Consider the following 21,873-nt stretch of genomic DNA (forward strand, 5'->3'; position numbering starts at 1 on the left):
AGCCTTATTTCTTCACATAAGTTTTCTGCCCCTTTCTCTCTTTCTTTTCCTTTTGGGAATCCTAAAATGCAAATGTTAGTCTGCTTCATATTTGTCCCATAAGTCCCTTTAGCTGTCTTTTCTCTTTTTTCATCCCTGTTTCTTTCTGCTGCTCAGATCAGGTGAGTTCCTCTGCCCAGTTTTCAGGTTCACTGATCCTTTCTTCTACTTCCTTTAGTCTGCTATTGAACCCTTCTACTGTGTTTTTTAGTTCAGTTTCTGTACTCTCAGCTCTGTGATTTCCACTTAGAACTTTCTTGTATTTTCTGTCTCTTTGTTGAAGTTCTGTATTTATCCATTCTTCTCCTGAATTCAGTGAGCTTCTTAATGGCCATTACTTTGAACTCTTAATCATTACTTATTTCTATTTCATTAAGGGTTTTTTTTTTTTTGAGATTTTATCTTTTCTTTTGTTTTTAACATATTCCTGTGTTTCTTCATCTTGCTTAACTCTCTGTACAACTTTCTATACATTAAATGAAATAGTTACCTCTCCCAGTCTTGAAGGGTTGGCCTTGTATAGGAGATGAACCTTAACATTTACCCCTGCTCTGGCTCTTGGTTGTCTTCCCAACCTCTGTGATTGTCCAAGCAGCCCATTTTATTGTTAATGGCTCCCAGTAATTGAGGCTATGCCGAGAGCAGTCAGTCTTCCAAAGGGGTTCGGGGGATCTCCTTTAGCACTAGATGTAAGCTGATTGGAAGCCAGACTCCCAGGCAGCAGCTTTTAAAGAATGCAAATATATGCAGTCTTATGGGACCACAAGTATATACCCTGCTGGTTCCTAGAGCTAATCCATCTGGAGATGTCCCCTAGGCAGTAGTAGCAAAAGTCAGGGCTCCAGATGAATGAATAAGCTTCTTTCTGGGAGATACCGTGACCTATAGGGAAGTAGAGGGGAAGGGCAAAGATGGTGTCTCCCATCCTATATTCCCTGAGAATACCTTCAAAGCTTCTAGATATATGTCATATCTGAAGCTAGCCCCAAGACTGGCAAGTAGGCCTCTTTCACAGAAAGAATGGGGGTGTGTTTCAGTCTGTTGTCTGCAGAGTGCCCTAGGTGTGATAGTCTGCCAGGAACTATCTCTGACTATTACAGCTTCATGGAACCCAGAAATGCAAGTTCCTGTGGTCTCCAGTGCCAGACAATCATTGAGCAAGCAGAGGGAGAGCAGATGGTGTCCACTGGCTAGAGCAAGGCAGAGGGAGAGTGCAAAGCTGCAAAGATGGCACCTACCCAAAAAGGAGGGGGTGGAGAGGAAAAGGAAAAATAAGAAAAGAATTTTAAAAAGGAAAGGGAGGGGATCCCTGGATGGCGCAGCGGTTTGGCACCTGCCTTTGGCCCAGGGCGCGATCCTGGAGACCCGGGATCGAATCCCACATCAGGCTCCCGGTGCATGGATGCATGGAGCCTGCTTCTCTCTCTGCCTGTGTCTCTGCCTCTCTCTCTCTCTCTCACTATCATAAATAAATAAAAATTAAAAAAAAAAAATAAAGAGCTTTTAAAAAAAAAAAAAAAAAAAAAAAAAAAAGGAAAGGGAGGGGATCCCTGGATGGCGCAGCGGTTTGGCACCTGCCTTTGGCCCAGGGCGCGATCCTGGAGACCCGGGATCGAATCCCACATCAGGCTCCCCGTGCATGGTACATGGAGCCTGCTTCTCCCTCTGCCTATGTCTCTGCCTCTCTTTCTCTCTGTGACTATCATAAATAAATAAAAATTTTAAAAAAAAATTTAAAAAGGAAAGGGAAATTAAAAGAAAAATTTAAAAAGAAGGGAAAATATGGTACATGCCAGCATTAGTTAGGCAGAGTGGAAAGCATAGACTATGGCACCCATCAGCTGGAGCATAAAGACAGTACTTGCTAGAAGGGGATTTGTGTGTGTGTGTGTGTGTGTGAGAGAGAGAGAGAGAGAGATAGAGAGACAGAGAGACAGAGAGAGATGAGAGAGAGAGATGTACCTAGCATCAGCAAGGCAGAGGGAGAGCAGGAAGCTTCCATCCTCAGAGAGGATCCCAGTCCATACCCCTCAAACCAATGCTTTAAAACTAGGAAATGAGGCTCTTTTACATAAAGTATGGGTGCTTTTCAAAGAGCTGCCTCTGCACTGGGCTGTGGGGACAGAGAATCTGCATATAGGCCTTTCAAGAACCGTTCCTCAGTTTGGCACAACACTTGTGGGCATCATGGGTGTAAGCCCTGGTGGTCTTCAAAACCATATGTTGGGGACTCATTTCTCAGGTGCCAGCCAGACTTAGAAGTTGAGTTATCTAATGTGGAGTAAAAAAAAAAACTATTCTCTCCTCATGGAGGAGCTCAAGGTTTTGAATTTCCTCCCAATCACGAATCACCATGTCAGGGGTGGAACTTGTGGTAAGATTGTGTCTCAGCTCTTCCTACCCACTCTGATGTGGTTTCCTACTCACTTGCCCAGTATGAAGGTGTTGCTCCACCAGTTTTTAGGGGTTTTTAGAGGAATTGTTTCCATATCTAGCTGTAGACTAGGTGCATCCATGAAAGGAGGTGAGTTCAGGATCTTCCTACGTTTCCATCCTGCTAGAATTTTTTTTTTTTTAGTTTAAATTCAGTTAGCCAATATATAGTACATCATTAGATTTAGATGTAGAGTTCAGTTAATCATCAGTTGCCTATAACACCCAGTGCCCTCCATCCAATTCTCCTTCCCCTCACCCCCTTCCCCTCTAAGGACCCTTAGTTTGTTTCCTATGATTAAGAGTTACTCATGGTTTGTCCTTCTGATTGCTTCCCATTGATTTTTCCCTCCCTTCCCATATGGTCCTCTGCATTGTTTTGTATTTTCCTCCTATGAGTGAAACCATATGATCATTGTCTTTCCCTGACTGACTGACTTTGCCCAGCATAATACCCTCCAGTTCATCTATGTTAACATAAATGGTAGGTATTCATCCTTTCTGATCGCCAAGTAATCTTCCATTGTATATATATACCACATCTTCTTTATCCATTCATCTGTCGATGGACATCTCAGCTCCTTCCACAGTTTGGCTGTTGTGGACATTGCTGTATAAACATTGGGGTACAGGTGCCCCTTCAGATCACTACATTTGTGTCTTTGGGATAAATAACTATAGTGCAGTACTGGGTACCTCTATTTTTAGCCTTTTGAGAAACCTCCACAGTTTTCCATAGTGGCTGTATCAGCTTGCATTCCCAACAGCAGTGCAAGAGGGTTCCTCTTTCTCCACATCCTTGCCGACATTTGTTGTTTCCTGACTTGTTAATTTTAGGCATTCTGGCTGGTGTGAGGTAGTATCTCATTGTGGTTTTGATTTGTATTTTCCTGATGCTAAGTTCCGTCTTTCTAGAATTTCTAATTAAGGTTTTTTAAATTATTTTTTCCATAATAATTGATAAGCACAAACTTTTGAGAATTGTAACTCTTAATATTCAGATCCCTAATTTAAGCATGAAGAAACACTAACTTGAATCTTTCCAGGATTGTTTAGTAAAGTTTGATTTATAAAAATTTAGTTTGCTCTACAATTACATATCCCTTATATTTTTTATAAAAAACAATAGCATGTGTTTTCATCAGCCTTTGACATTTAGAAAGTACGAGCTATGCATTGCAAGCTCTGCAAGAAAATAAACTTTAATGAAATTTTTTTTCTCTTGGTCCCGGAGTGAACATGAACTCTAAACTTGAATTTTGTCCATAACAAAAGGCATGGCTGCAGCTGAAAGTATTTATAATGAAGTACAGGACTCCATTTCCTACTTTATCCTCTGTCAACACTCATAGGATAGCTGGGTATATAACTTTATGATGAAGCATTTTTCCTAAGGAGTGTTTGAAAGCTAAAAAGTCAAATAAATTTGATAGTTTTGGAAATAAAGAAACCAGGTTAAATGTAAGGAAACTAGACTGAGTACAGCTGCTTAACATACGTATTAAATAAGCATTTGCAGATTGACATTGGTAAACACAGGAACCTCCCTTCTGGGTTTAAGAATGGGTTTTGTTTCCTTCTCTGTTTTCTAAAATGGTTAAGTTTGGGAATGTCAGGGCAGGAAGTGCTTTAATTAAGCAGAGTCTGGTATTCCTTTCTGTCCACACAATTCCCAAGAGTGTTTCACTAAATGGAGAATGGATTTGAGGACACACTCTGTGGAGAGGAGATTGGTGTCTTAGCAGTTTTAATGAAGACTGATGTGAAGGGTATGTGAAGGGTATGTGACCCATACCCTTGCAAAGTAGTATTTTAATGTACATTATCCTACTTAATCCTCTTAATAAGTCTTTAAGGTATAGATCATATTCTTATAATGTCTTTAAAATTGACATTAAGTAACTTGCCCAAATAAATATCTGAACCAGGAGTCTAACTGGGCTCCTGACCCCAGAGCTGCAGACTTTTACACCAAGAAGTAAGGAACTGATGATGCACTTACTGTACTCTAAGGAAGCTAAAGGTGGATGAAGGTCTGAAGGCCATTTGGTTAGATGTTACTTATTTGTCTCCTCACAACTTGGTTTTTGTGGTATTTGTTTTAAGTTGGCTATTCTGAGGAAATAAAAGGCTAAGGGACATTAGAGCTAAACAATATAAAACATTTATAAAAAAAACTCTTAATTTGAAATTAGCATTTGACATGTGTGGCCATTCCCACTCTGAAAAGATAACCTCTTCAGCATCCCATCGTTAGGGAGTGTTCACCAGCTGAACATCATCTGTGCTGGCTTGGCTCTCAGGGCCACACGACAGTTTGATGACTATTCGTACGTGCTCTCACTGGGGAAAATAGTGGCAGATCTTATGTGGGCACCTGAAGGCACCACAGCCTCAAATCTCCATTCTGTTGGCCTTAATCTCAAGCCATTTTGAATCAATCTCACATGTGTGTGCCTGCTGGGCCAGCCAGAGATTCGGGCAAAATTTATACACAATATTTGGGGCTCTCACTATTCATTTTTTTTCCTTTCTGGGATGCCACACACATTCTTTTTAGCTGCTGTGGGTGCATCTGTGTCCCTTCTATAGTTCTTCAAGCCAGCGAGAGTGCAGGTTCCTCCAGATTTTAGTGGCCCTACCACCCTGCAGCCCACCCTCAGGCTAAAAGCTGTAAGAACAGGAAACTGTAAAAATGGGACACTTGCCCTATACCATGCCATTCCCTCTTGCAAGTACCGAACCTTTTACCTCCAGTACCCACCTTCTTCTCTTTACTCTTTGGTGCCTTTAGGCTTTTGTATTTTTAAATTTCGTCTAGAGTTTGTTTTCTATATGTATGTTCTTGGAACTGGGGGACGTCAGTGGACAGGTCCAAGGAAACATTATAGAGCTGTCTTTTTTAAGAATCAAATCCTGTGCAAATCCATCAACTTTCATGTTAAAATTAGCTACAGATGACAAAAAATGCTTTTAGCAGGGTGATCTCACAAAATCATGATTCACTGTCGACCTTTCTTCTGCCTATTTTGTTCACGCTGTCCCTTTCCATCTGAATCTCTCTTCAGTTCACTTACTGCCTGAGAATGATTTATTGAGTAATTACAAGGTGCGAACCACGATGCCAGGTGCTCTGTTGAAATTTTGTTCATTCAGAATCCAAATGCAAATGCCTCCAGGATTACTCCCTCCCTCTTAGTGTGGGTAGATATGCTTTACCATTCTTCTGAATGCCTTTGGTGCTCTGCCCTTCCCTTATGATATTTTATTTATTAATACACTTGCTTCTTTTCCCATCCCTACCAGACCTGTTCTCCCATTAGATTGTAAAGTTCATCATGGCAAGGACGAGTCTCACTCACATTTGTACCCATCCATGCTGCCTTGAATATGCTTTTTAAAGTTAGGAACTAAAAAGATACCTAAAAAAGGTCTTTTCAGTTGGAAAGAAAGGAGGAGGGGAATGTAGAACATTAGCTTCCTGCCTTTGTTTTTAGCAGTAGAGAGGTACATCAAGTTAATAAAGCATTATTTGTTTCTAGAGAACATCTTAAGACAACTCTTGGGTTTTTTCCTTCCTCTTCCTCCTCCTCCTCCTCCTCTTCCCTTTCTCCTTTCCTTCTCCCTCCACCCTTCCTTTCCTCACCATTTAATTGTGGTCTGATTTAATCTTCAACTTCTTTGTATGCCTACTCTCATTTTAAATGGGATAATATAGGTGTTAGTATGAAACATCTTTTGCTTTAAGCTGTTACAGTTCAGTAAAGAGAGCCTTTTCTTTGCCTTTGAAAATTCAGTGCCAAAAATCAAATAAACCAACCAGTGATGTTCCAAAACTGGGATGGAGAATAACCCAAACATTTTATTTTTATCCTTAATTTATAAAATATTACAGTGAAACTTCCAAGTTTGAATTGTCAGTAACAAAGGACATCTATAAGCATTTTTCTTTTTCAACCATAGTAACAAACATTATATAAATTGAAAATTGTAAAAATAAGACGAAGTGAATTAAAATAGTTTTCCTAATAATCTCACTTCTTCCTTAGATTCAGGCCAGAAGACATTTAAGAGGAGAAGATCTATCATAAATTGGGCTTTCTGGCGGGGTTCTAGCACTCACCTGGATAACTTGCCTGTGTCACCAACATCTCCTATGCCGGCACAGCTCTTTGGAGTCTCTCTGCCAAATATTTGTGAAAATGACAATCTGCCCAAACATGTCTTGGTGAGTCTCATTTTGGCCTGTGACAGTAATGGGAAAGGAGAACCCTGGGAAGGAAATCTGTTCTTAAATGGAACAATTATAGAACACGGTTTCAGCTTTGGCTGAGAATATTATTATTACTTCAGGGAATAAAAATCTGATTAGGCTATTGAAGAATCCTAAGGGAAACATAATGGGGAGAGATGATGTAGGCTGGTGGTTTCAGGAAGAAGCCATATCAGCCTGCTCAGATAAATTAGAGTTTACTCTGTAGGCAGAGTCTACACCAGAGTCCTGTGATCTTTCACATTTCTCACACGGCCTTTCTGAAACTCTGCATTGTTCTGGAAGCCTCCTTTAAACACTCTAGAAGCAGAAACTACTCATTCTTTTACTTTTTAAAAATCCAGTGTGTGTCTTACTTACATTTCAAGTGTTTACACATGTATATCCTCCAGCATTTAGTTACCTTTCATGAATAGAATGAGCCAGATGAAACCACTGAGTTTGTACTGTCTCCTTGATATTAAATAATCACTGGCAAGTGACATTTATTGAGTGTCCCGTATCCTACAAGCACCGTACTAGATGTACAGTTCTTTATCCTGTATCGTGCACTTATACATGCCACACGTGAGCCTTGCCCCTTTATTGCCCACCCTGCACAGCAGATTGAGCATTTATTATCATTATCATCATCCCTACTTTACAAACTTTTTTTTTTAAGATTTTATTTATTTATTCATGAGAGACAGAGAAAGAGAGAGGCAGAGGGAGAAGCAGGCTCCATGCAGGGAGCCCAACGTGGGACTCAATCCCGGGTCTCCAGGATCAGGCCCTGGGCTGAAGGCAGCGTTAAACTGCTGAGCCACCCGGGTTTCCCCCTACTTTACAAACTTAAAAAGCTTCAGTTTACCAGAAATGCACAGAGTAAATATGCGCCATTACTAGGTTTCAGATGCCGTGAATTGCTTGTCTCCAACACCCATTCTCCTTCCAAACACCACAAGCAGAGGACATTTCTTTGCTAGAAAGAAAGCAAAATGAAAGATTGATCACAATGCAGTAGAGTGGAGAAAGCTTCCTGAAGAGGTGATTTTTTTTTTTAGCCTGATTTTAAAAGAATGGAGTAAAAATACAGAAAGTAGAATGAGGTATGGAGTCATATAAAAAAAAAAAAAAAAAAAAAAAAAAGACCAGCCAAGTGAAGAATGAGTCCAGCAAGAATATTTCCATATTTGGGGGAAAGAGTCTGAATAAGAGGATAATAGGAAAAGAGGAGTAATGGAAGAAGGGAGACAAGTTTGTAGGGAGCTAGAAGCAGTCAGAGAAAGTTGATTTTAAAGTGGCTGTTCATTGAACAAAAGACAGTTTCATTAAATGAAATGTTTAGATGTTGAATTTAGGAACAATGAGAAGGGGAGAGAGATTTAGAGACACCGGAATATAAACTGGCTTAGAACTTCTAGCAGCCCCTCCTTCCGTGTTTTCCCAGGGACGCCCTAACCTCTGGCAGTCAGAGAGGGTGAGTATGTGTTCCCCTGCTTGTATGGGTGAAGTGCCACTTTGGTTTTTTCCTTTGCTTCCTTATAGGATATGCTTTTCTTTCTTAATCAAAAAGGACCCTTAACAAAAGGGATCTTCAGACAATCGGCCAATGTGAAATCCTGCAGAGAGCTAAAAGAGAAACTGAATTCTGGAGTTGAAGTACATCTAGACTGTGAATCTGTTTTTGTGATAGCATCTGTCTTCAAGGTAGGGAAGGTTCTCCCTCCATCTACTCCCACAGTGTAGCTCTAGAAGAAGACAACTGGTTTCTCTCATTACAACATTTTTCCCAGCTGCAAAGAACCCTAATAGATTTAGAATCTAAAAAGTGTTAAAACAAACAAACAACAACAAAACCCACTTCACAAAGCCAACATTGGCCTTTAAAAGCCTCTGCCAGAGATATGGCATGTCAGATATGCTTTTTAAATTTTTTCATCTTCACTCTGCCACCCCATATAAAAAATAAAAAGAAAACACACACAGCATATTTACCAAAATAAACATCCTGATTATGATGTCTTCTTCACAGTCTCATTACCTTCCTAATAAAGGCAGATTTTCAAGAATAAACTTGTATCCAACTTTGAAACAGAATTTACCATAATAAACATTTGCCTAACGACTAAAACAAAAACTTGCTAACCGAGACCACTGAAAATTCCATTCCCTTGTATAATCCTCATGCCTTCCCCTGCACCCCAGTGCCTTTTTAAAGTAAAAGCAAAATAGGAATGACTCCAACATATGGGTCTTTTATAAAACCCTGACCACATTTGGCATTTTTTGTGGTTCTTACCCTTTACCCCATCCATAGTTGAGTTACAGCTCTTCTGAAATGTTTTCCTCCCCACATTCTTGAAAATGCCTCCCGTGTTTTGAAAACCTAAAGTCAGAACCAGCTTCTAGCAGAGACTTCAACCGCAGCCATAGCTTCTGTAGACCTGACTCAGGCTCCCATCTCCCAGCCCAGGTGGGATCCACCTGAGCCAGGAGTGGAGGAAAATGTGGTGAAGACAACCCTTCCATGTCCCTCCTCCTGGTCAGCTGCCTACAGAATCTTACTCCATGACTTGAAGAATAATCAAATGTTTCCTGGCAAATGAGCCACCTCTGCTCTTAACCCCTGCTGTAGACTTTTACAGTAAAGTATCACTCACAGAAATGGAGAGCTGGAGCTAGGGTTATCTAATCGATTTTGCACAGGGTATGTGACTACTCTTCAATCTTGAAGTATAGTAAAGATATGCATGGTATGCCTAGCCAGATATATGTGTGGGCTATATAAGCACAATGAATTTTTATTTTTTTCTTCATATATTTAGGCTTTCTCCCATCTCTTAATTTAAAAAGTTAAAGCTTACATTTTAGAAAATTTTCTTACTATGCTATTCTTCACAGAACCACACTTAAAATTCTGTATTGAATTTTTGAGGCTATTATCAAGAAATATGGGACTTAGAGGAGTCAAATTATATTTCAGATTGCAGAAATATCACTGGTACAAAAATACAAATAAGTAAAAGACAAATAATTGAAAAATCTGGTTAAATGGGTTCCAAGTAATTGAAATTTTGTAATTATGTAACCGTGTGTTACTCTCATTTCTTCCAAGTGGTTGCAGGAAAGAAGATACTTTCTGCCAAAAGTTTTTGAGCTTTTGGTTTGTTTTGTTTTTTTTGTGTTTAAGACTATCTAGAAGTGGTACTTAAGTTTTCCTTTAATTTTTTACTTATGCTGGTTTTGCTTAAATACAAGCTTAACTTGGGCAGCCTGGATGGCTCAGTGGTTTAAGTGCCTGTCTTCGGCCCAGGGCATGATCCTGGAGACCTGGGATCGAGTCCCACATCGGGCTCCCTGCATGGAGCCTGCTTCTCCCTCTGCCTGTGTTTCTGTCTCTCTCTCTGTGTCTATCATGAATGAATGAATGAATGAATGAATGAACGAGTGAATGAATAAATAAATAAAATACAAGCTTAACTCTTTAAACTGTAATGAGAAGAAAATTACTTGAGACACTTTGACTTTGATCCATTGGACCTTTGAGGAAAAGTTCATTTTTAATCCTGTAAATTAATTTGAGAGTCCTGCTGAGGACCTGGTCTCTGCTCTGGGAGGGGAGGAGACTGTCAGTTGAGTACTGTGAGCTGGTGATTGTAATTCAGAACCAGCTCTCACATCCTTTCTCAGCTGTGATGGTGGTTGTATTTCATAACTTGTTATTCCAGCTGTGGAGAGTTCATTGAGATGTTACGAGTTATTATCTTTCAAGTGTAGGTTTAAGATTTAATGATGTTTTTCTTCAAGACAGATCATAAGTATGTTTTCCACTGAGATTTAAGAAGGGAACTATTGTCACTGCCCCACTTTGAAATAACAAATTTTGCCTCTTCTAAATCTGACTTTTAAAGTAGGTGCAGTAACTAAAATTAGTTTGGAATTATGAAAATTCAATAGCTTTACCCAAAAGGAGATGACTTTTGTGATGACACATTTGAATTATAAGAATCCAGGTACATTTGTACAGAAGATATAATAGAACAGAGAAAGACTTTGAAGTGATCTCTTCTTACTTGTTAACTGCTCTAAAAAAATATATGATAATAGGTGACATGACTACAAAGAGGAGTCTTAAATTATCTTAGAATCTCAGTTATGTTAGTTGGCCTTTCCTTGTTCCTTATCAATATGTGGCCATGTGAACAATAGCAAGAGTTCAGTAATAACCTCTGCTGTGTCTAGGACCATGTGTGGCATTGAGGTCTACAAAGAAGGTAGTAGGGTCTGTCCCTGACCTGGAAGAGCTCATCTTTCTCAGAGGGAAGATGCATACCTCATCAGCAAAGTGTAACAATTAGATGCCACAGCTTCCCTATTAGTAATACAAAAATGACACAAGAGGAACATGTTATGTATTGCCTTTTATAAGGCACATAGGTAAAGTTGCTGACTTGGTTTTCTAGCAAGAGTTAAAACTACTCAATTGCAGACTTTGACCCGTCTCCATGTTGTAAGCAGGAACTTGCCAGACCATGGGTACAGTGCTTAGACACAAAATTGAGTTTTTTCTGCATAATGTTTACTGAGGTGGAGATCAGACTTTGCAAGCCTGGCCTTTTTAATACGATGCCAAAAGCAACAGAGAGAGTTGCCCTAGAACAGAAATGAATATAGGACCAGGACCAAATTTAATTTATTTTTAAGCTTTTTATAAACAAGTCAAACAACAAATACCCTTGATCATATCCTATTTGTTATATAGCCTGGTTTCACCACACTCAGCCCCATCAGCAGTCTCAGCAGACTGGGGTCTCAGAGGCCAGAGAGGGTAATGTACCTGGGACGTGTTGTTGAGTGTCCTGTCAGGTGTGTGGGTGCTCTCCCAGGCTCCAGAGCCCAGCCATACATAGCCTGGAATTCTTTCTCCCCCATCCCCAAATATATGAGGGGAATGCCAGGAGAAACTCTACCTCTGCATGGAGTTGTTGACCAATGCCACATTATTTTGGAATGTAAAGTTCCAAAATAACAGGGACTTTGTTTTACGCAGTTCTCCGTCCCTCACCCCTTAAACAGTACATAGCACATATGCACAAGTATGTGTAGAATGATCAGATGACTGACTACCATATTACCAACTTCACAGATGTCTGAGTGCATTTATTTGAACTAGTGATTTGAGAGCTGGGGAGAAAAGGACTTTAAGTTGGTTTGCCAGACCCTGCCATGTTGTACTACTTGGCTAAAATGTACACAAATGAGATTCCAACCCAAGCACGTTGTCCTTATCTTGCTCACTATAGTCCAGATTCCAATTTTCCTCTGGTTTTTGTTAGAAAAAAAATCAAAGCCTGTGTCTCTATGTGTATGCGACAATGGAGAGTTGGCACAAAGCTCCGTGTACTCCAAAAAGGGAGGACTTAACTTTTCAACGAAATGTTTGCCTTTTGATTTTCCCAGTGCATATTTAGCATGAGAATAATGACAAAATATTTATTTTCCTTCTGTGTAAGGATTTTCTACGAAATATTCCAGGAAGTATTTTTTCATCAGATCTTTATGATCAGTGGGTCTGTGTCATGGATCAAGGAAATGATGAAGAGAGAATAAATACAATTCAAAGGTAATTACTCTAATTTAGTCATGTCTCAAAAATACTTTATTTTTTTTTCAAAAATACTTTAAAAAAAAGTATTTTCTAAGCTTGTCAATTCAAGTAATGACTATCAAAGTCATCCATGAGGACTAGTTTAAAAATAGATTTATGCTAGCTGTTATCATTGTTATTATTGTTTTTACTTAATCTTATTAACATGGGATACTTGACCATTGTATACCTCCTGTAGATCTGACTCTCTAGGAGCGGAAACCTATTAAACTAATACTGTAGACTCAGTCTACAATTTATGATCTTAATTTTGGTAAATAATTAGCTAACCAGACAACTCCTTATATTATCTCATTCAGCAGCTGTAATCATACACAGGCAATTCCCTTCCCTCAAGGAACTCACTCCCTTAGTAGAGTAGATAGATAAACCAAGAATTCGAGTGTAGCACAACCAGTACTAGTAAAGAGCCATGGAGGAAGGTGTTGTGGGGGCACCGTAGGGAGGCAGTTAACTATTGAAACGTGTCAAGAAAAAAGGGAATTGCAAAGCCTCAGTCTTATCACAAAGAACGCATTGTCTATTCTCATGCAAAGTGAGGTTGCTGGCAGAATTTACTGCCCATATTCCTGACTGTTTCCTGCATTATAAGAGAATTGGAAAGAAGTGTCCATTAACAAAAGGTAACACTCCCAGTTCTGTGAAAACCCAAGAATCCTAATATCACTTATTTATATATGCTTATTTAGTATGTTTTTTTTCTTGAAAACTTCCAGATATGAATTATTATTTATACACTGCTATTGATAGACAAATTTTATCAGTAGAACATGTACAACTGTTGAAGATACCAGAATTGCTATCTATGCTTCCATTATGGTTTGGTGGAAGCCATTCAGAGATAAAGAACAAAACTTCTCTGCTTTGTTGCTCATTGTGTAAAACTGTGTATCATACAAACTTGTTAAAGGATGATTTAAAAAAATTAAAAGATTAAGACTCATACAAATATAAAATGAACACATGTGAAAATTTTTATTTAAATCTTTAGAGAACCAGTTAGAGTTTACCACCAGTTCAAAGGAGATTTCAAACTACCACAACTTACATAATTGAATCAAATGCTGAAATGAATTTATATATAGATACAAAACTGGCTTTTTCTGCTGGAGCATGAAAGAGGAGCAAATAAATCCTGTATCTCTCCACCAGACAGAATTTTAAAGTCTATGGACAGGTGTTAGGCATAGTGCTATCAGTAATCTACAATTTAGAGAGTTGTAAAATAGCTCAAAGTCATAGGGCCCCTATAGAATCAGATAACACAGAAGAGTAGCCAGCACCTTACTTTCCATAGAATACACTCAGTAATCTCTTGGTGATTTCAATATCTTTTATAACTTGTCCTTACAAAACTACACTCATTGGTCAGCCCATCACACTGATGAAATGCCTCTGGGCTATTTATGCAGCAAGAGTCAGAATACCTTATTTTCCCTCCCAGGTTGCAGACTCTCATTGAAAAGAAACAACCATGAATATAAACATATATATCTTTTTTCTGGATGGTAGTCAATATAATTTTCAATGAATAATTTCAAAATCCTTTATCAATTGCAAAATAGGAACAGTAGGAAATGTACTATTATAAGCTGGACTTATAGGTAAGTAAGTAGGAAAGTAATACCAGTGAGGAAAAGAAATTTGGGGCAAAATTGACCTTGGAAGCTGGTAGAGCAGAACGTAAGCTCTCAGAATGGACCTGAAAGTCTTAATAGTTAAAGTTTGGATTCTCACCAAGAGACAGAATTCCTGTGTTGCTATTTGGAAATAAAGAACCACTAAAATTTAATTGTTATTTAATTTCATCAAAAAGCTTTTTAGGGGTCTTGGTTGAGAATATTCTGAAATGTTACAAGATTTGCCTAAGTTAAAACACATTGCACTAATTTCAAGTCAATATTTCAGGAGGCATTTTTTTTACAAGCCATTTTTCTGCATTCTTTTACATCCTCATTGGATTGTGAAGACAGTGTACAAAATAAATCATTAAATCCCCAGTACATATTTTATTCTTTCTGTACAGGGAGTCCCTGCTTTGCATGTACCCATGTTAACTAAAACTTGCATATCTGGACTGAGTCCTTGCTTTGCATGGTTGCAAAACAAGGGTTGCCTATCTACACAAGTTTTTTATGAAATGTCTTTCTTAAAGAGTGCATTTTTCTGTCTTTAGGCTATTAGACCAGCTTCCGAGAGCCAATGTTGTTCTGCTAAGGTATCTTTTCGGGCTATTACACAACATCAAGGAGCATTCTTCATCCAATCAGATGACTGCATTTAATTTAGCGGTGTGCATTGCTCCAAGCATTCTTTGGCCTCCTACTTCCTCCAGCCCAGAACTAGAAAATGAATTTACAAAAAAGGTAATGAAGTTTTTCATTTTTATACCCTGGGGGACTGAGTCCCCATTTTGAACCTAAAATTCAGGGTATTAATTCTGAAAGACATTTTCTTAAATAACTTAAATACAGCTCCTTATACATTTGAATGTACTGAGTGTTTTATCCTATCCTGGTAGATTATGGAAAGGTAATTTCTTGAGCAAAGCAATGATAGCAGTTGGGTTACTTCTTTTTAACCTTGAGGCAAAACACTATGACTGACTTAAACCTTAGAGTTATAAGAAAGAAGTTGATAGGATTAATTTTTTTTTTGAAAAAAGGACTTTGGATTTAGACAAGCCAAGGTTCATTCCTCAGCCCCGCCACTTCCAGACACACAGTCTAAAATAAAATCAGTTCTGTTGATCCAGTTTCCTCATCTCAAAAATAGAGGTGGTGATGATATCTAGTTCACACAGCAGTTACTTGAACTCACACCCCTTCAGTGCCTAGTAGTTAATACGGGGCTTAGGGATGTTAGTTTCCATTGCCCCAACACACTGCCTGTTCCTCTACCTCAACCTCTATTGTAAGGAGACTAAGGAAGGCTTCCAGCACAACCCTTTGGAGGCCCAGAGCCCCCTCATAACATTTTACCTCTTCCCCAGACTTCTCCAGGGAGCCCAAGGGAAAGAATCCCATAGGTGGAAACCAGTGAGGCAAATGCAAGTTTTCTCTCTAGCTGTCTCACTGCTTCACAGGAAACCCACAGCGGATGCTGCCCACTTCCCATGCTTATGACAGACAACTGCCTTTCCATATGAAATACATTTCATAAATCTTTATCTAAGTGATACTTCATGAATTTTAATAAGAAAGTTTATTTGTTTACTTACCCCAAATGCCCTAAAGAGAATACTTTACCCTAATTTTATTTCATTTTTTCAATAGATTTTATTTATTTATTGAGAGAGCAGGGGGAGGGACAGAGGGAGAAAGAGAATCTCAAGCAGACTCCATGCTGAGTGAGGAGCCCAATGTGAGGCTCAGTCTCACGACCCTGAGTTCATGACCTGAGCCTAAATCAAGAGTTGGAAGCTTAGCAAAATGAGCCACCCAGACACCACGGCTACCCTCATTTTAAAGATAGAGCATTGGTATGAAAGCATTAACATTGAGCTGAGGGCATGAAGAACTTTAGTCCATCAATTAAAATTCATCTCTATATCCAAACTACTCTTGCAAGTGGCGTAGTTTTTTTAGAGGGAACTGTTTTATATATCTTTAAAGCAGACATGAATTTTTCTCAGGATTCTATGTGAAATTTGATTTATAAGCATGTCATATGAAAAATAGCACTTTGTTTTTGTCCTTTTTTGTGCAGGTTTCTTTGCTTATACAATTTCTCATTGAAAATTGCTGTAGGATATTTGGAAAAGAAATCACTTCCCTCTTGGGACAGGTTTCAGTGAGATGTGATACTAGAGAGAATGCCTCAGGTATTGTGAATAACTGGATTGTTTTTTTTTTTTTTTTTGTGAGAAACAGATATATGTCTGTGAAAATGTTGGGACAGTGTCCTGGGGCCTGCTGCAGCTCCACGAAGGAAGCCTCTGACTTCGGTCAGTGAGCCTAGGGTTTCTGCTCTTCCTTGGATGACCTACTAGTAGGTCAGGTCATATTAACACTGTGGTGGGGTTAAGAAATGTATAAAATGAGGTCCAAAACTTCAGAAGCATCATATGGTATGTTTTTAACCTTTTTGTAAATAACCCTTTACAAGGGTCCCTAACATGTATGTAGAATTGCTGTGGCTGAAACTATGGTAGAAAGTCCCTGAAGGGGTAGAGGTGGGCCTGGTCTTCTCCCCATTCTTCCTCCAAGTGGCCCCTGAGACACTTCAGCATGCTGTGGACAGTTTAGGAACAGCTAGCACTGGGGGGCCGGGGCGGCGGGGGGTGGTTGAAACCATTCAACCTTCCAGAATATGAATTCCAAGACCACCAGTTACTAGTTATGTTATCTTTGACCAGTTATTCTGTGCCACTGAACGTCAGTATCTTCATCTATAAATCTGGATAGCCATCATGTCTAACTTTTATAGTTGTTGGGAAGATTAAATGAAGTAGTGAACATTGAAGAATGTTGGTTAATAAATGGTTTCTCTGAGACCAAACCGTGTGCGCTCACCTACAGGCATGAACCTGCATATACCTGACATTCATTCCTTTGTATTTTGTACCATTTCTTGGTATTAACAACATGTCTTCATTGCCTTGAGGAGATCTTAATTAAGAAAGCCTATTTCTTCGGGAACTGAGATAAATTCAGTATAATCCAACATATTCTTTTAATTCTGGGAAGACTGAGAGATCCTTTCTTTCTCAAGAGTAGGAATCTGAACAATCTATATAAGAAGAAAATGAAACTAAGTACCATAGATTTTTTTTTTGTAAGGCAGAATGTATTTTTGGTAAGTAAAAATGTTAATTGTGGTTTGATCTTTTTTGACAGATATCTCTTGCTTCCAACTGAATGACTCCTCCTATGACAGCTTGGAAAATGAGCTAAATGAGGATGTCGATGCTCCTTGTAGTGACTTGGTAAAGAAACTTGGTCAGGGTAGCAGAAGCATGGACTCTGTATTAACCCTCAGTGACTATGACCTTGACCAGCCTGAGGTGGAAGGCCTTTTAACCCTGAGTGACTTTGACTTGGACCGTTCTAAAGATGAAGACATTCAAATGGAAAGGCCTCTTGACTCCAAGCCAGTGAACATTGCAGTAGTGTACACAAAGGTCCCACTACGAGATCATGCCAGGGCCCCGTCTGGCATGAGCACACCCAGCTACCTGTCCACAGCTGCAGCAGATGTTCCCAAAAGCCTGAGGAGACACCGACGCTCCTCAGAGCCCAGCATTGATTATCTAGATTCTAAGCTTTCCTATCTCAGGGAATTTTATCAGAAAAAGCTACGCAAGTCCAGCTGTGATGCAATTCTCTCACAAAAAGATGAAGATTATCTGAAGCAGAATCAACCCCTCCAGGAAGAGGGTAAGACGTATTTTAAACAGAGTTTAGTCGCAGGCACTGATACCAAGAAAAATGCCACTAATAAAAATGTTAAGAAGAAAAGTTTATCTGGTGGTGAAGGAAATCATATGAAACTTTTTTCTAAATCCAAGCCGGTGGCCATTTCTGTAGCATCTTATAGTCACATGTCCTCACAGGACCATCCCAGGAACCAACCTTTTGGTGCAGATACATCTGGATACTCCCCACCACATGCAGCAGATGCCATCAAAGGTTCAAGGAGGCACCGGCGCTGCTCAGAGCCCAACATGGATGACCAGCACTGCAAACTGACCTATCTCAGGGGAATTTATTCAAAGAAACAGCATAAAACAAGCTATGAAGCTGGTCTCTTTCATGTAGAGGAAGATTATCTCAAGCGGCACAAGTCATTGCAGATGGAGGGGCAAAAGCTCATTAATCAGAGTTTGGTCATGGGGATTGAGGTGGGCAAGAGTAGTGGCACAAACCAGAACCCTGAGAAGGGTTTACCCCCAAGATTAAACCTCTGCCCAAGGACTAGCTATTCCAGCTTGTCCTCCCCAGGCACTTCCCCATCTGGCTCATCGGTGAGCTCCCAAGACAGCGCTTTTTCTCAGATTTCTGAGCACTCTGTGTTTACCCCCACTGAAACTTCCTCTCCAATAGATTGCACTTTTCAAGCTCAAAGAAAACAGGAAGAGCTTTCTTCTGATTTTAACAATTCCAGCCTCATTTCTGCAACTCCTGGTCCTTCATCAGGGCAGCCCAGCAGCCACCTGGCTTATATGAAAAAGGATACTGTAGAATGGCATTCACAAATACATTCTGTAACTCTTCACCCAAGCACATGGTTGAGAAATGGTGTGGCCAGTTTGAAAAACTGGTCCCTCAAAAAGAAGACAAGGGTATCCAGACCAGAGGAGAAGAAAGTCATTACTCTAAAAGGACCCACGGAGCAACTTCCACATGCTCCTGGTATTTCAGAAGCCAGCCCACTACCAGAGACACAGAAAGACATGCTTCAGAGGGCGCCTGAAGAGCTTGGAACTGTGCAAACAGCCCAGTGGTACAGTTCTTACCCCAGCCAGGACTCAGAGAGACACTGTAGCTCTCCATTCAGCCTCGTGGAGGATGGACTCAAGCTTTGTGTGAAGTCACACAAGGATGAAGAGAATAACGAGCAGTGCTCTCCTGGTTCTCTGTCTTGTAGAAGATCCTCACCCAGCTCGTTGTCTGTGGATGATGTATCCCCCCCAAACTTGGGGCCTACAATGGTTTCTGATCCTGAGGACCAACATTTAGCCAAAGACATTTAACCACAGTAAGAATGTGATGTGTGCAAGAACAGAAGCAAGTCTAAGAATCTGATGTCTGCAAGAACAGAAACTGCTAATAATGACATAGAGACAAGATTATTATGACCCCTTTGTATAAATACATGGGATGGGTAGCATAAGGATAATCACTGCTAATACTTAGGACAACAGAAGAATTCTCTTTATTGAGACTATTTGGCAAAAAGTTTAGACTAAAAAATTTCACCACCTAACTGTTTGGGAGGCTTTTCCTTATATAGAGCATGGGATTGGTCCTATCATGAATTTTTAGAGATACTAGCAGAGGGCCAGAGAAAACATATTCTGGGTAGAGGAAACATGTCCTACATGAGATTAGTATCCTGAGGAGGTCAGGATATCATAACTGAAGAATAAGGACTGTGGCAAGAGGGGGAGGGTGCAGAGAAACATCCACATTCCACAGAATGTTTTTAATAAGCAAGTTTTAATAAGCAAGAAACATGCCACTAGTCAAAGTAGTAAAAAAGAAAGTATGTCCAGTAATGAGGGAAATCATGTGAAAAGTTTCCCTGAATCCAAGCCAGTAGGCATTTCTGTGACATTCTCTAGTCACATGCCCTCACAGGAAGATTCCAGGAATCAGCCCATCAATGGAGCTAGAATGGAATAAATAGAATGATTCAAGAGCCATAAGTACCATAGTTTATTTGGTGGTTGTGTTCATTGATTTGTTTTTTCACTGGTCCACTGCTTTGCAAAGGCTCCGGGACATAGAGCTGTGAGGAGAAAGAAGGAAATGGTTGCTCATTTAAGTATCCTTTCCAAAGTTGCCTGTGTTAGGAACATTCTCCAGAACTATACCTTGTCCTGTTAGAGAGTGACCTCCTTACAGCATTCGCTATCCTAGTGTGGAGGGAAAGATTGCAACACCAGTCCTTTCTTTGTTACAGGACGCTGTTGCCAACATGTGATCAAAGCATGGCTTCTCTTTGCTGAAAAGTGTTTTTCTAGAGCCCTGCCTCTTAGATTAGCCAGCTTAAAGAAAATTTACTGATAAATCATCCCTTTTCTGATTGTCATTGGCAGTTGAGAGAGTAATTTTAAAGTTGGCAGGTTATAACAGTCATAGAATGGAACACCCATCATAGAAGCAGGAGTTCTTCTCAAACAGTCATTGGCTTTAGATTTTCTCATCTCCAGAAGTTTTACCCATTTTTGTCCCAAATTATTCATGGTTTATATCCCATTAGTTTATCTCATATCCATGAATACTTCTCCACTCTCTTGCCTTAAAGATTATACCAGTACATCCCTGGGATTATCTCCATGGATTATTAGGCCTTGCCAGCCAGTAGAAAGGGATAGAATCAGGAATGGATGTGCATCTTCCTTCGTTTTAACTACTTATTTATAAGAAGTTGCTCAGAATCCATTTGGCCTCTTTAGTTCACCATCAGATGGACCTTTCTCCCACAAATTAACTGATGCCAAATTATTTTTCTTAGCTACTAGGAAACTTTCATGTCAAATATTCTTTCCCTGTTGTCCTAAAAATTGCATTTTTCAGTTATAGAAAAAATGTTTTCTATAAAGTAGAGGTCATTTCAGTATTAGCTATAGGTGCTACCTACCTCTATGGGACATGGCCCTGTTGGCCCTAAGCATTGTAATTAACTTTCAGAACTCTGTATCCAAAGAGCTCCTTCATGACACTGGCCATCTCAGTCACAGATGTGAAGTAGATTTTACCTTATAAACAGCCACCCCTGTATTTAGACTCCTGAGTGTCCATATGCATCTTTTGTGGTATAATATATAAAGGCAACAGGGATTCACTCCCCTTACCCTTAGGGCATACTACTGTCGGAACTGCAAGATGTGAATAAAAGTTCTTATGGCTTCGAGTGTCTGGAAGAAACTCTTTTTCCACTTAACAAAATAATAGCTCTATCCTTTTTCCTTTCATATGGGTGGGTAGAATATTATCCACCCCAATTTGAAGCATAGAAGAAAATAGATACTGAAGTTTTCCATAACCATTCCTATTCTTTGTGTTCCCTTAGATACTCCTGTAATACTTAATGTGAATAGTTTGTTAATATTGCTGTAAAGTATTATATTGTATGATTGGAAGACAGACTACATGTCATTTTATTATACTCTGTCAATCTATAATATATTAGACTGATGCTTTATCTAAAATGCTTTGAGTTTGTATAATATATCTTGACAAATTTTACTACCATATGTAATGTAATAAATGTGTATTTTTGTACTTGCAGAAACTGCTGCTAACTTTTAAAGTTGTTTGGTTTTCAAAGCACTGATAATGGATATGTATGAAGTCCATGCTGTCTATTAAATAAAAAAAAAATTCTGTAGAGTTAAAAATCCCATCAGAGCAATATTGCCCTTTTGTAGAGTTGTTTTAGTTAATGAACCCAATTTCTTAACTTTGGAAATTTTATAACATGTATTTAATATTGAATTGGAACTTTGGATTTTTAGTTACAGACCATGGTCAGTCTTTCTAGAAAAATAGGGTTTTCTTTCTTTTGTTATTTTCCTAATCTTATCATTTACCAAACAAGTCCTGCTTTAGACACATAATCTTCATTTTCTTAGGCATTACAATTTCATTTTGCTCCTAGAATCAGATATAGTCTATGTTTTCATACCCAGAGAACCATTAACTCAGTTTGGTTGATTGTGTGAGATTTTCTTTTCTAAATTTGAACCATTCCAACCAGAGTACCCATTTGACCCTGGACACATCCAGGATGTCTGGATTCAGATACTCCA

General features: G+C 39.2%; 1 protein-coding gene across 4 annotated transcripts in view; it reads left to right on the plus strand.

The window, feature by feature from the left end:
- The window catches only part of ARHGAP20 (Rho GTPase activating protein 20), a 132,811-nt gene extending 111,346 nt beyond the window's left edge, over window positions 1–21,465 (plus strand). For 3 of the 4 annotated variants that reach the window (XM_041771693.1, XM_041771692.1, XM_041771694.1), the window contains exons 10-15: window positions 6,522–6,700; window positions 8,273–8,434; window positions 12,241–12,350; window positions 14,572–14,761; window positions 16,104–16,218; window positions 17,234–21,465. In XM_041771693.1, coding sequence (XP_041627627.1) covers window positions 6,522–6,700; window positions 8,273–8,434; window positions 12,241–12,350; window positions 14,572–14,761; window positions 16,104–16,218; window positions 17,234–19,089 — 2,612 coding nt within the window. In that variant the 3' untranslated portion in view covers window positions 19,090–21,465. The remainder of the gene's footprint in view (window positions 1–6,521; window positions 6,701–8,272; window positions 8,435–12,240; window positions 12,351–14,571; window positions 14,762–16,103; window positions 16,219–17,233) is intronic. The other variant, XM_041771695.1, reaches the window with a different exon arrangement.
- Window positions 21,466–21,873: the final 408 nt, after the last annotated feature.

Source organism: Vulpes lagopus, chromosome 10, assembly GCF_018345385.1.
Source record: "Vulpes lagopus strain Blue_001 chromosome 10, ASM1834538v1, whole genome shotgun sequence".
Classification (NCBI taxonomy): domain Eukaryota; kingdom Metazoa; phylum Chordata; class Mammalia; order Carnivora; family Canidae; genus Vulpes; species Vulpes lagopus.